We start from the raw sequence: 14,286 nt of genomic DNA, 5'->3' as shown, positions 1-14,286 counted from the left end.
GTGTATGTCATCATACCTACAGCTCACGCATCAATAACCTAATCTTTCTTACTGTCCGGCTCTCTGTCCTGTGAAACCCGCATGCCCTGACAGCCTCCTGTGAGTATGTTTACATTTACAGGGTAGCACACGTAACTTGTGGCAAATTTTTTAAAAATATGCAAGTGCCACGTAGCTGGACAGAACCAATGTAATGTTGTTTGCCGTCGCTTGCAGCAAATCATGTTATCTTTTGTATTTCGCATAATTACATTTAATTAGTTATTAATCATTAACTTCTCAAATATTATAATCAAAACAAAATTGTCAATAAAACATTGTAGGTTATCATGAAAAATTCACGATCCATTTTTCTGTTGCTTCATACGAGCTACATAAAACGTTTTTTTCCAAGCCTGAAAGAAAGCCCGCAAAAGCGAAAAAGTACCGCGGAACTTTTCGCGTGCTAGCGACGGCGAGGAACATTACCTTGATCCTGTCGAGCTAAGTGGCAGTTGCATATTTTAAAATTTTGCCAAAGTTACGTGGGGTGCCCTGTATATCGACTAGTGTCAGGCACTGCACCTCGAAGAATCCTTCTGTGTGCGCTGGTTCGATCGCTCTTAGCTCAACCACTCTTGTGTAGAGCAAGTCGACCTTGAAGAATGTCTGCCTTTGTTGTCTCAGCCTCGACGTAGTGCCAGGTCGTTTACAGCTGCATTCATATATACAATGTCCCAGCTACCGTTAGCTAAGCTGTTCAACGAAAATAGGAAGATTTAAGAAGCACCGTGCAATATACAGTTATAAGATCGACGGTTTTCGGTCGTCAGAGTTCTGACAACCGAACATCTTAGGTCCTAAAGTTGTGTCGCACAGCTTGTTACTACAGCGAAGCTGTTTACCTGACAGACATGTATTAATGAGCAGTATGCGTGCTCCCGTAGGGGGGTACCTGGGCTGGCTAACGTCCGTAAAATGAACAAAAAAGATCACGGCGCTGCGTGGTCACGTAGAAGGGGGGGGGGGGGTATTTGGGCTAGCTAACGTCCGTAAAGGGAACAAAATAGATAACAAAAGATAGTATGACGCCGAAGAAAGAAGGCACGCTTAATTTCAACGCGCACCGCTCCTGCGCAGTGTGGGAGTGCATGCACCCGCGCTGGCCGCATTTGCTGCCAGCTGCGTCTGCTGTCGTCTGCCCTTAATACAACGGCGCGGCAGTTGTGGTGGGAAAACACGGAGATGGGCGCCGTGGTAGCCGCCGCGGAGTGTAAGAACTGGATTGTGCATTGCAGAGGTAGACCATTACAAAAGTTGCAACTCCAACAAAAATGAGAAAAGTGGAATACCACGCTTGTGCGCATGGCCGAAGAACAAGTCGAGTAAGAGGGAAGGCGTCGACAGCAGAGACGCGACTATAACCAACGACAACGTGCACCTGCGAAAGCGTAGAATGCGGACAGTGGCTCTACCTCCGAAGAACGTCAGCGAGAGCCGATGCGAGAGTCTGATCTTCGGCGTCGAGCGCAAGCTACCGATGGAGATCGCTCACTGGAGGCCGTTCGTAAGCGTGAAGCTAGGTCGTTCGAGTCTGCGTCCAAGCGGCAGAAGCTTTAGTTGCCGCCTCCTTCGAGTTTCACCGGGGGCGAATTACAAATTCAAAAGAATGTTTCTGGACGCGGAGTTTTGCCATAGCTGCTCGGTCAGCGATCTACAGCTTCGCTGGCTAATCCGCCACCGTATGGATGGATCGGACCGAATTTTTTTTAATCCTTTTTTCCGTTGAACAGCTTTGCCAATTTAACTTTAAAAACTTTTGTGAAGCTTCGGCTACTGCTTTCTCCAACTAGCGCGTTGGATCTGCCGTAATGTTTTTCATTCGAAGTCATAATGGAGAGAAAGAGCAGTGGTTTACGAATATTTGAAATTTCGAATACGAACTGGATAGTCTCTGCTATTAGATTCGTATTCGAGAATTTCAATATAGCAATATAGCATTCGAACGGTTTCGTTCGAATGCTATATGATACAGCAACATCTATGGATGTCTACAGGAAGAAATACCGATGAAAATAGAGACTCTTCTGAATGCTTCTCGTGCAGGAAAACCGCGGTTGTTCTGCAGATAAACCAGTTCCACAATGAACATATGGAGGAGGTCAGTTACTCGCACTGGTTACCAGTCGTTGAGTAGGTGATAAAGTTTATTGAAAGGTGGAAGGGTAAAGGGGGACGTGGCTGAGGGATTGGGCTCAAGTAAGACCCTGAGCCTGCTTGGCCTTCTCCGCCCAGTCCACCAGTTCAAGTTGTCGGTGGACGTCCCCGGAACTGAGCCAGGCTGTCCAGTCAGTCTCGCTGCTGACAGGGGGATGAGAAAAGGGGAGCGAGGTGCATTCCCAAATTATGTGTGTCAGTGTTCCTGTTTCTGAACAAAGCCTACATCGGTCGCTTTCCTTACACCCTGTGACTTTGTTAATGTACTTTGGGTGTGGGTATGTGTTTGTCTGAAGTCGACGAAACGCGACCGCTTGCGTTTTATCGAGTTGTTTGGCCGGTGGTGGGAGAACGCGACGCCTCAAGCGATACCTAAAGGGCTATTTCATGATAAGCCTCGCAGGGTTCCTCGTGTCTCTCCTCCTCATTCACGCTTTCAGCATCCGCGGACGAGGCTCGGTGCGCGAGATCTCGAGCCAAACCGTGAGCCGACGCGTTGCCGGGCACAGCCGCGTGAGCGGGGGTCCACACGAGGGTTTTCAAGCCGCTTAGGGGGCGTCGTGTGAGTAGATGGTACGCCTGTTTGGAAATTCTACCGCGGATGAAATTGCCGATGGCCTGCTTGCTGTCGCTGATGACGGTATTCGCTTCCGCATGCATGGCCATGGCAATCGCGGTTTCCTCCACTTCCACCACTCGGCCAGCCGTGATTGTTGTGTGTTCTATCAATCCTCCGTTGTGATCCGCTACCACCGCGGTCATGAGGTCGCCGCGAGGGTGTCTGGCTACGTCTGTGTAGACCACTCCATCTTGCGAGCCGTAGCGTCGCCAAATGGCTTCACTACGGACGGGCTTGCCGACGGCCCTGATGGAACTCGGGGTCCATGTTGTGGGGTAGAGGTGGGGCATAAATATGCCCCCTGACCTTTCGCGGAATCGTCATGTACTCTGTAACCTCGGGGATAGCCTCGAGACTGAGCTTTCAGAGGACTGTGTGGCCAGCCGGGGTTAGCGAGAGACGACGAACTTGGGCTGTGTGGTGAGTCTAAGAGCTCCTCGATCGTGTTGTGCATGCCTAAGGCATCTAGCCTTGCCTTGGCCGCGTGGTCCGGAAGGCCCAGAGCTGATTTTGTGCTTCGTCTGATCATTGTGTTTAATTTGCCTAAGTCCGTGGCTGCGAGTTTGACATATGGTGTCGAGTACATGGTTCTGCTGGTTACGTATGCCTGCACAAGTCGAAGCAGATCGCCCTCGCCCATGCCGTGGCGCCGATTAGCCACCCGGCGAATGAGCTGTAGTGTGTAGTTGGTCGCCCTCTGGAGTTTCTTTAACATGAGCCCGCAGTGCAGCGTGTTCTAAGCATTGCGTATGCAGAAAAGTAAGCAGAAATATAGTGTTTGGCAAAACATTCCTGGACTCATGTAGCACTCCAAGCCCCGCATTGTCGTGCAACAAGAATCACTTTCCGGATGACGACAAACCATGACGGCATCGCCGAATCGCTTAGTGCAAGCGCTAAACAGTGTGAAAAATTTTGTTTGCTATTTATCCTGAATTCAGGCAAATATAAATAGTGCACCAAGTATCTATGGCATCATAAATGCGATCAATGTTATGTTTGTTATTGGTGATGCTCGCTTCACTTCTTTAGAAGGAGGTGAGCCGTTGCCTCGCCATTTGGTGCTTTCTCGCTTCGTTTAAGGGTCATACTGGCAGCAACCAAATTTCATCTCTCTCAATGATGCTTTAAAAAAAATGTGGAATCGCTTCTGACACTTTCCAAAAGTTAAGCCGCAGTTGTTTACCTGGAGTCTTTCTGTTCGTCTGTCAGTGTGTGAGGGACGATTTTTGCGTTCAGTTTCCGTTTCAATAAAGCATTGATGAAGATCTGACGACGCACATCCTTGTTCAAGTTCAGATCTTCTAATTTGATGGGACAATAACACGGCAATTTTCGTTCAGTAAACACCTCACACATTCCACATTTGTCAGCAGTAGGCGACGGGCAGCCGACTCAGGGATCGTCGTGCACAGATCTCTGCCCTCTCGAGACCTTTAGTGTTATTCAATGTCTTAGAAGAACTTGTTGTTGGGCGAGTTGGTACATATCAGCAAGCAGCTTTATAACTGCCCGAACAATTAAACGACCACAGAGAGAGAGTGAGCACACAAGGACAGGCGCAGACTTGCAACCAATCTAAAGATTAGTTAAATGGAACCGTTTGCTATTATTCAAAGTCACAGCTTCTCAATAATGTTTTGTTACCATATACTTGCTGAATCATGTTCCATGTCTCAGGAGGGGCTTTCAATAGCCTAACGCAGAACTTAATTCTAGCTCTCTGCTCGAAATTAGTATGCATCACGTTACTTGTATAACGTCCAACTAAATTTCTTTATTTCTTTCTTTATTGATTTATTTAAGACTATGAACAGATTGTCTTAGGGGACACGGCTAAAGGCAAACATTTGCCTGACTAGGCCGTGCCACCCGTACATTGGCAGCAACATGGCAGTGGCAGGCTTTCAGGAGGTCGCAAACAAGCCAAATGCGCTAACAAGCCAAACATTAAGTAGCTAAACACAGTTCTGCCGCCTCGTGAGCTATTGACGCTTTTCCAAATAATAATAATATTTGGAGTTTTACGTGCCAAAACCACTTTCTGATTATGAGGCATGCCGTAGTGGAGGACTCCGGAAATTTTGACCACCTGGGGTTCTTTAACGTGCACCTAAATCTAAGCACACGGGTGTTTTCGCATTTCGCCCCCATCGAAATGCGGCCGCCGTGGCCGGGATTCGATCCCGCGACCTCGTGCTCAGCAGCCCAACACCATAGCCACTGAGCAACCACGGCGGGTAACGCTTTTCCAAAGGTATGTCAACTCTGAACACATACAAAGAAACTCAATGACGCCGAATTTTTCAGTTTGAATATTATATAAGAAATAAAAATCAATCCTGGAACATTTCTCACAAAAGGTATATGAATAATCTCTGTGTGCCATCCTTTCGGTCCTTTCACCTTACAGAATTTCGTAAAGGCAAACTGCACACTGTGTTGCGCTGGGCAGGACAGTGATAAGCGTGTTACCTACGACGTTAAGACGTTGCCCAAAAATGTTTGCAAAACTCTGGTGAGTATATAACTTCTTGCGCTAGCGATGAACATACAAAACAAAAGGCAATGACGATAGACGACGCAATGCTGCCTATAGTACAGTAGAGTTATGTTAGCACAAACCTAGTAAAGCAGTTTTGAGATATGCGGAACAATGGGTGAAAAATTCTTATATATATATATATATATACACTTAATGGCAAAATTACCGCTGATACATGGGCACTGCAAAGGCCTTTGGACTAGGCGACATCTACTGGAAAGGTGTTCACACGGAGTAACACATGCAAGAGGCAGATCTCATTTTCGGTGAAGTTCCCTTGCAGAAGGGGAAAAGTAGCGAGCGTCTATTTATTAGGCGCATCGGCTTCAGCGGCGAAGACAACAAAGATGACGAAGACAGCCGATGCGCTGGATAACTTTTTACAGCGAAGCTGTATATGGCTAGTTTCCAGCGGACCGATGCCCGTAGACCAAAAGCCGTAAGCCATCCCGACGATAGTGCAATACCGGGCCGACTCGCGGCGTAGGTGAAGCAGGCTTATCAAGCATTCCACCAACCTGCAAAAATAAGTTTAATAGTTTGCGTCCAAATATAACCCGGCCGTATCAGATATTAAGCTGATAAGAACATATACTACACTTTGACCCGCGTCGGCCATGTCTACGTTTGCCTTTTCCTCTCTTTGTCGATGTTCCAAGCGTTTGCGTATCTCCTTTCCTTTCCTTCCGCTCTCCAGTGGTGGTGGTCCCGTCGAAACGTCGCGCGTGTCTAGTTTCCTCCGGCTCCTCGGGGCGGTGGTCCCATTGTTCACGCGAATGTATATAAATATCGCGGTAAGTGAGTCCCGTTCTATGTTGAAAATTCTGTGTCACCTCTGTGTCGTATGTTAAACAGCTTCGCTAGTCATCCATCTTGACAGCGTGGAATGACCCAGGGTTTTCTTTTCTTTTTTGTCGCCTTTTTTAATAAAAGCATCTTACAACCACGCTTTAGGCAAGTTCTTATAACTTATAAGGCGAAAGCCTTAAGTGGATCATACCCCCGATGGTCTGGAAAACGCGGCGTGTGGTACAGAAAGTCATGTGAGCTCGCCTCGCGCAGACACGCGCTCGTGTCGCTGCTGCCGCGTTTGTCGTGACCTTCTTCCACAGCTGGCTCCAATGCCGCTCACCATGCCAAAAAAGGGAACGTTAATTAAAGTATAGTTAATTCAGTCACTCGAACCCTTTGGTGGGAGTCGAACCCTACAGCTTATGTGGAAGTCAAACCCACAACTTTTCGCGTTAAAACGAATTAGGGGACATTTAATATAGAGCTAATTAAGGTAGTCGAACCCACAACCTTTGATGGGATTCGCAACGTCGAACTATGGCGTTAATAGGGCGAAGTTAGTTAAGGCACAGTCAATTAGGGTGGCGTCAATTAAGGCACTCGAACCCACGACCTTTGGTGGGAGAAAACAAGTAATAAGAAGTAACAACGCATTCAAATCAGAATGTCAAGTAATTTAATGAATGTCTCTTGAGCGCGCAGGCTTTCGCCTTCACCTTCTTTGGCGTATGCTGAAGTGGCTGTCCATTTTTTAAAGCGTAGCTCTTAGGCGCACGTTCCTGCGTTGGCGGCGGCGTAACAGAGCGAAGGAGCACAGCGAAAGATGAAAGCGAACGCAGAGCGCAGCCGGCGATGTAAGACACGAGGAAGAAAGCGGAGAGGAGAGTGCAGAAGAAGTATGAGGCGGGAAAGCGGGGGAGGGTATGGCGAAAGTGTGAGAAGAAAAGCGTAGTGCGACGACGATGGCTACGATATGGCGCCAGAGTAGCGCGCGTTGTCTGGGAAGTCTGTCGGCGGTGGCTGCTGTGAATCGCGCCGACGCGTCACCCACGCGCTGGCTCACGCGATCTCCAGATCAGCAGGCAGTCGCGCCACACTTCGCTCCGTTTTCAACGTGCCGGACGAGACATATTGTCCACGCCAGCTAATATATCGCGTAAAATGAAAACACGTATAGAGCTGCGTTCAAATTTCGCATTAGGGAGTATTGTAATCGTCGTAGACTTTTCTTTTTTCATTCCGGACCTTCTTTCTTCTGGAGCCCCCTTTCTGGGACACTACCATAAGGATGCTTGATCAGTCGTGGAGGAATCTTTCGTTGGTTCAGGGTGACTTTAGTTCTTCATGCGTTATTTTAACACGAAAGCATCAAAGCCCATGATGCGGCAAATCCGGCGGCGTAGCCGTATACTATAGATGGCACAAAAGTCACGTGGTCCCAGAGACGTGCTCATGCCACTGCTCGCGTGTTCGTCGTCTCCTGCCACTGCTTATCATGCCAGCATTCCCGTACTCCCCCTCCCTCGGCGAAGGCGTCGACGGCACTCGCCCACTGCCAGACGGTACGGTAATTTCCGTAAGTTCTGTCGTACGCTCCGATAGACGAACATTCGGCTTCGAATTCTCAGTCAGTAGCTGCGCACGGCTCCTTTGGACGTCCACGCAAGTACGCGATTGAGGCCCAGGTACGTGGTGCGAAAAATGATAGAAGGCAACGTGAAAACAATGCCATTACGTTTCGTAAAGCGAGTCGTCATCGGGAAGACGTCGCAATGCTTTCGCATTCATCCACGTAGAGACACCTAAGTTCCCTTGACTTCTTCCTTCATTTTATCCCAAAAATATTGGTTGATTTTAGTAACAACTTACCTTTTTCCTATAATACCATCCAAATCTTCGCCAATCACCAGCAGCGGGTATGCGCCATCAGTGAAGGAAAGCAAAACTAAACGCTCTTTGTGTCGCATAGAGTTTCCTACAATATACTAGAGGGAACACTGGCATTGCAATCGCTGAGCCACCATGGGAATGATGGGAGCTACATGGATTTGTCTGTTCTTCGTGCTTGTGGATTCAGACGTTCTTGTGGATTTATTTATTACGCATTGTGTGCCTTCATTGTCGTAAATTTCAAAGCACTATATACTCTTCGAAGTGCAGAAAACTCTGCGAACACGCACAATCGCTACTGTTGCAACGATTGAGCTTGTCGAGATGGCCAAATCGAAAAGCTCCAAACGTTTCAAGGCACTGGCTTGCCCGCGATAAACTCATAAGGGTGTTTCATATCGCTTGTCGATGCATGCGTCTGTGGTGTAATGGTTTCAATATCAGGCGTCTGTGGTAGAGGTCCTGTGTTCGAATCCTGCCGTCGAACGATTTTATTGCTTACCAGTTTACAAAGCCATGAAGCCGTTTGAAGCCAGAAGGACGAAGTTTAGCCAAATCCATGTACTTCCCATAATTCCCATGCTGGCTCAACCACTCCCACTGCAGCTCCCGTCGCCAGAGTTCCCTCTAGTAATTGTTGTATAAAACTCTATATTGTGCGTCATCCTCTCGACCACCATGTTTGACAGTGAGAGTCCACGACTTTAAGTGTGACTAAAGTTTTGTTGAAGCGATGTGTGCGTATTCTCAATGCAGTAGACTCCCGTTAGTTCGGCCCTTGCCTGCCCGCAAGATTTGGTCGAATTATCTGAAATGTCGAATTAAAAACGGCGGCGATATGATTGAATTGAATTTTAACGCGATGGTGCTGAGGGCCCCACGTCGCAGAAAATCCGGTGTCGGCGTCCGGCGTCGAACGTTGTTTCGGCAAAAAAGGTTTTCGAACCACTCATACTTAGGCCCTCCATGTGGCGCAAGGAAGTTACTGAACTAATTGTATCTCAAGCTCAAATACGTAGAAAAATTGTAAAGTACAGCTTACGCACAACCTACTGGCATCGTAGCTCTCGGATTGCAATTTGCATATATGAGGAAACATAATTCGCTTACGCGAAAACGCAAACTAACCCATTTTCCAGCGTTTCTAGCACTCATAGACCGGCCACGGCGTCCCCCATTTGCGCGCGCCGGGGCGTGAATATCTTGGAGTCCACGGAGCGGCGCGCCCACTCGCTTGAAACACTTCAAGATGGCGCTCGCCTCCGCTGCATCGCGGCCCTCGCAAGAGGCCGCGCCTCTAGCAAAAAGCCCGCCTTCGTGCATAGCGTTCGCCGCGAGCGTTTCCCGGTAAACATTACGGTTACATACGCTGCAGTTGCCGGGAAGCGTCAGATGCAGTCAGGGATATTTGACTGCTATCGCGTTCCACTCCTAAAGGCCAAGCTTAAGCGTCCTCCAAATTTATTATTGCTTGAAGCAGTCCGTAATGTATTTTTGCTTCTGCCTCTTAAAGCGTGAATCAACCAGCATGCGGCGAAGAGCGCCGACAATGTTGAAACGCTATCTGTTCGGCTGTCATGTTGGTGACAATGTCGTTGATGAGTGGTTTGTTGACGAAGTACGTCGCGGCCTCACCTGGTACTTCGTCTATTTAGATGATATATCCTTGTCTTCAGCCGCATTATATCCGAACATGAGAGCCATGCATCTAGCCAAGCTTTCACCCGTCTGCGACAGTATGATCTCTTTGCCAACGCGACGGAAAGTTGGTTTGTGTTTCGGGGTTAATTTTCCTGGCCGCCCACTTCCCAGTCGTGTCACTGCAAATGCTGACTTCCCACGTCCCGACAACAGCCCAGAAACTTCGCCAGTTTTCAGGACTAGCGAATTATTACCGTAGGTGCGTGCCACGTTGCGCCGCCACCTTGCAGCTTCTCCTCGAATTGTTATATGGCTACACCAGACCAAGTGCATCTTTAGCTTAGACTGACGCCGCCACTGAAGCTTTCGAAGACGTCAAGGCAGCCCTCGCCAGGTCGATGCTCCTAGCCCATCCTATCCTCGACACTCTCACCTCTGTTATGGTCGACGCGTTGGATGGGGCTGTTGGTGCTGTCCTCTAGTAGTTCGTCGCTGCTGCATGGCAGCCTCTCTCTTTTTTTCTGTATGATGATACCAGAAGAAAGGCGCTACAGCATTTTCGGCCGGGAGTTGCTCACCATATACCTCACCGCCAAACATCTCCGCCATTACCTCGAAGGTCGTCAGTTCTTTATACTGACCAACCATAAGCCCCTGACATACACCCTTAGTTCAAATAGCGCCCGCTAGCTTCGACATCGAGCCTATATATCTGAGTTGGCATTGTCGTGACGAATGTCACATAACGTGACATTCGTCAGGTTAACGGCAAGGACAACGCTGTGCTGGACACACTGCCTCGCCTGTTGCCAAGCATTTCACATGCTTGGCCAGAGGTCAGCGCGACGACCACTAACTCCGCAAGTTCTGGGATACTTCAGTCTCCGTGAAGTCGTCATGCCCGGCAGTGATGTCCCAATTGTTTATTACATATCAACGGCTGTCGTCCATGCGTGACCCGCCTTTCACCGTGCTGTCTTTTAACGCTCTCCGCTATCACACCCATATGAACACGTGCGACGCAGCGCCTCGTATCCTGTAAATACGTATGACCCCGCATCAAAGTTGATGTTCCGAGCTGGCGCGTGTTTGCCTGAAATACCAGCACGCGAATGTTACAAGGTTCACAGTGGGCCCAGTAGGAAGTTTTGGCCCTCCTGATGCGCGCTTAAGCCACATAAACATTTATATTGTTGATCATTTGCCTACTGTGCAAGAGCATCGGTATATACTGACATACATTGACCACTTTATAAAAAAGTCTGGGGTTTTACGTGCCAAAACCAGGATATGATTATCAGACACGCCGTAGTGTGGGACTACGGATTAATTTTGACCACCCGGGGTTCTTTAACACGCACCGAATGCACGGTACACGGGCGTTATTGCATTTCGCCCCCATCGAAATGCGGCCACTGCGGCCAGGATTCCATCCCGCTCCCTCAGGGTTAGCAGCCGACCACTTATTGACCCGAAGCTGTTCCGTTTGCGATCACTGCTGAAACAGTCGCTGAAGCTGTTGTCGACGTGTAGGTCGATCGATATGGCGTGCCGACTACTATAGAAGAGGCCGCCTCAAGTTGCCGCCCGTGACACCGTTATGACACCGTATGACACCCTATGACACCGTATGACACCGGAAGCCGATTGCTCGCCCTAGCGGGCTGATTCAAACGTCGATGGTCGCTTGCGTTCCCGTCGGAGCAACCGCGCGCCCGTATGTCTTGGAGCGCATGCTATACCGGTGAGCGCGTTTGCACATCAGCATGCATGGCCTGGTCATTCCACGAACTGGTACACAGTATTTTAGTGTCGCTCAGTGCCACAACAGCTTCGAAAAAACGAAACACTGAGACAAGCCCGTGAAACTGCTCATTTCAAAGAAATTCGCAGATGACACAAGCGCCACGCTGTACACAGCGTCAAATTGCACATTTTTCTGCTCGCATGTCGTGTTTTAGTGAGCGACTTGTGATAAAATAACATTTCTAACAGATTCCTGCGCAGATATGCCGAGTGGATTGCGAAGTTTTTAGTAATACTCTTTAACAAATCCCTGTCATCCTGCACCCTTCCTAGAGAATGGAGAACAGCTAAAATAACACCAATACATAAATCAGGAAGCAAATCAGATCCCTCAAACTTTCGAGCAATCTCACTAACCAGCATAATATGCAAGCTACTTGAGCAAATCATCTTAAAGCACATAACAACCTATCTAGAAGATAACCAAATTCTAACACATTTCCAGCATGGCTTTCGAAAGGGACTTTCTACCGTTACTCAACTAATTGAACTCGTGCATGACGTAACCACCTCTATTGATCACCAAAAACAAATTGACCTTATTTTCTTAGACTTTTCGAAAGCCTTCGACCGTGTGTCACACCCGAAACTTATTAGGAAGCTTGAACTAACATTAGGAACTGGCCCACTTTTAGTCTGGATTATTGATTACCTCACTAACCGTACTCAGTTTGCCGAAATTAACAACGAGAAATCCGTAACAGCTGATGTCACATCAGGTGCACCACAAGGAAGCGTCTTAGCCCCAGTGTTATTCCTAATTTTTATAAACGACCTTCTTGCTAGCATTTTTAAGATTAGACTTTTTGCTGATGACTGCATACTATATCAGGAAATTAACTCTGTCATCGACCATATAGCTTTAAATAACGACATTGCAGCACTAACCAAGTGGCGTGAAGATTGGCAGATGACTATTAACGTTAGCAAATCTGTTCTATTATCTGTAACTAGCAAGAAACATAGATCACTCTTTCAGTACACACTAAACAGCATTTCTCTTGCTTCGGTCTGTGAATACAAATACTTAGGAATATTACTAACCTCTGACCTCAGATGGGATGCTCACGTTAACAAAGTCACGGCAACCGCACTAAAACAGTTATTTTTCCTTAATAGACGCTTCAGACTAGCACCATCTGATATAAAGCTACTCGTCCGTGTCTCTTCTTGTGTCGTCTGTTTGGCGCTTTAGTACTTCAGTAACATGCACCAACTAGCCCAACAAAAAGTGCTGCTGGAATAAAGCTACTAGCATATAAAACATTTGTCAGGCCGGTACTAGAGTATACAAATGTCGTTTGGTTTCCTTTCACTAACAAGCTGATTTAAAAACTTGAAGGTGTTCAGATAAAGGCGCTCAGATACATTTTTTTAACAAGCATAGGCTAGCAGACTCACCGATAGAACTACTCAAACAAGCCGGGATGCTAACCCTTCAAATAGAGCAAAAGTGGCGCACCTTAAAACCATTTACCAACTCATAAACTGCTACTCATTTTGCGTCGGCCTACTATGGTCTCGATAAAGAGACTGGCAGTATTGAAAATAAATAAATAATAAATAAAATAAATAACTTAATTTAATCCTTGGAAGCTTTTGCCAGTATTTCCACTAATAATTGCTTATCATTTATCATATTATGTTAAATACATCACTTATCATTATGTTAAATTTGGCGTTCACCTGCTAGGTGATGCTAATCATTTTTGAACAACGTTAAATCGGAAGTACGAGCTGCTTAACGTTTTCTTTCTTTAGTATAGATCTAATAATAGCACAAAAAAATTCTCTAAAGCAGTTTTCTTTTTCAAGTGATTGAGTGCGGTGATACATATGACTGCTATGTACAAAGATTTAAATCACTTGAACAAAGCCTTCCGCCCATGTTTCTGAGGTAGACTAGTCCGAAAAAGTGATCATTTGCATAAAAATATACCTACCAAAATGAATTACAATCAGCACCCAAGGGTAATGTCATTAGCGTGGGTCACATCCGAGAGAAATAAACGGTAGTCATTTTTGTTTCACTCAATTCTAAGTAGGGCGGCTCCTGTTGCTTTGAACTGGCATGATAAATAAACAAAGAGTACTCGTTACTTTTTTCTACACATCTCTAGGCATGGTGGCTTCTTTTGCGTTGAATTGGCGTATACATCACGCTCGTTGTTGCAGATCTTCTTGTTGCTGTGTTAAACATAGTTGGCTATTCTAATTGCGCCTTATGTCTACTTTTTTTTTTCACGTCCTAAATAACAGGCACGGCATACGCTCGCGTTTCTTGGTGTTCCTGCCTCGAATATGGTGTTCCTGCCTCGAACTCGCCCAGCTTGCGGTGTTAATTCGAATATGGCATTTTGCGTCGTACAGCTTCTGTAAAATGGCACTGTAGTTCACGCACAGCGTGGGCTCCCCGAGCAACGAGAAAGCGTGCGCAGTGCGAACGCCTCGAGTAATGACAGAGCACGTGCACCGCGACTGAGCGCCGCGTGTAAAGCGAGGAGCTAACGCAGCGTGAGCGCTGCGAAGCAGTGAGAGGGAGAGAGAGACAGCTCGTGCAGCGCGACTGAGCCCACTGAGCACGGCGAGCAACGACAGAGGAACACGCGCGCTGCCTTAAAGGCAACACATAGTGGCGCGGCGACGTGATCGCAAAAAGGAACTTTTCAACATTGGAGGCGGACTCAACAAGCGCAGTAGCGCCGTTTGGTCGAGGTAGCGGCGTCTATAACAACCGATCGAGGCCGTCAGTTTCTCCGCCGCATCTCCAAAACACTTAATATCACACACTTTAAGA

At 47.4% G+C, this 14,286-nt stretch overlaps 1 protein-coding gene and 1 non-coding gene across 3 annotated transcripts in view; one reads left to right on the top strand and one right to left on the bottom strand.

Annotated features, from left to right (window-relative positions):
- Nucleotides 1–14,286, top strand: part of LOC142568330 (uncharacterized) — a 79,478-nt gene that overhangs the window by 60,857 nt on the left and 4,335 nt on the right. The window contains exon 5 of one of the 2 annotated variants that reach the window (XM_075678337.1): nucleotides 5,229–5,333. The exons of the other annotated variant lie outside the window; for it this stretch is intronic. Coding sequence (XP_075534452.1) covers nucleotides 5,229–5,333 — 105 coding nt within the window. The remainder of the gene's footprint in view (nucleotides 1–5,228; nucleotides 5,334–14,286) is intronic. 2 annotated transcript variants of the gene reach the window in all.
- LOC142568397 (U2 spliceosomal RNA) lies at nucleotides 5,795–5,979 on the bottom strand. Its single transcript, XR_012825432.1, has one exon. It is a non-coding gene; the product is annotated as a U2 spliceosomal RNA (small nuclear RNA).

This window comes from Dermacentor variabilis, unplaced genomic scaffold (genome assembly GCF_050947875.1).
Source record: "Dermacentor variabilis isolate Ectoservices unplaced genomic scaffold, ASM5094787v1 scaffold_18, whole genome shotgun sequence".
Taxonomy (NCBI): Eukaryota; Metazoa; Arthropoda; class Arachnida; order Ixodida; family Ixodidae; genus Dermacentor; species Dermacentor variabilis.
Note: the sequence above shows the minus strand (reverse complement) of the source record. Positions and strands in the feature narration are given on the sequence as shown.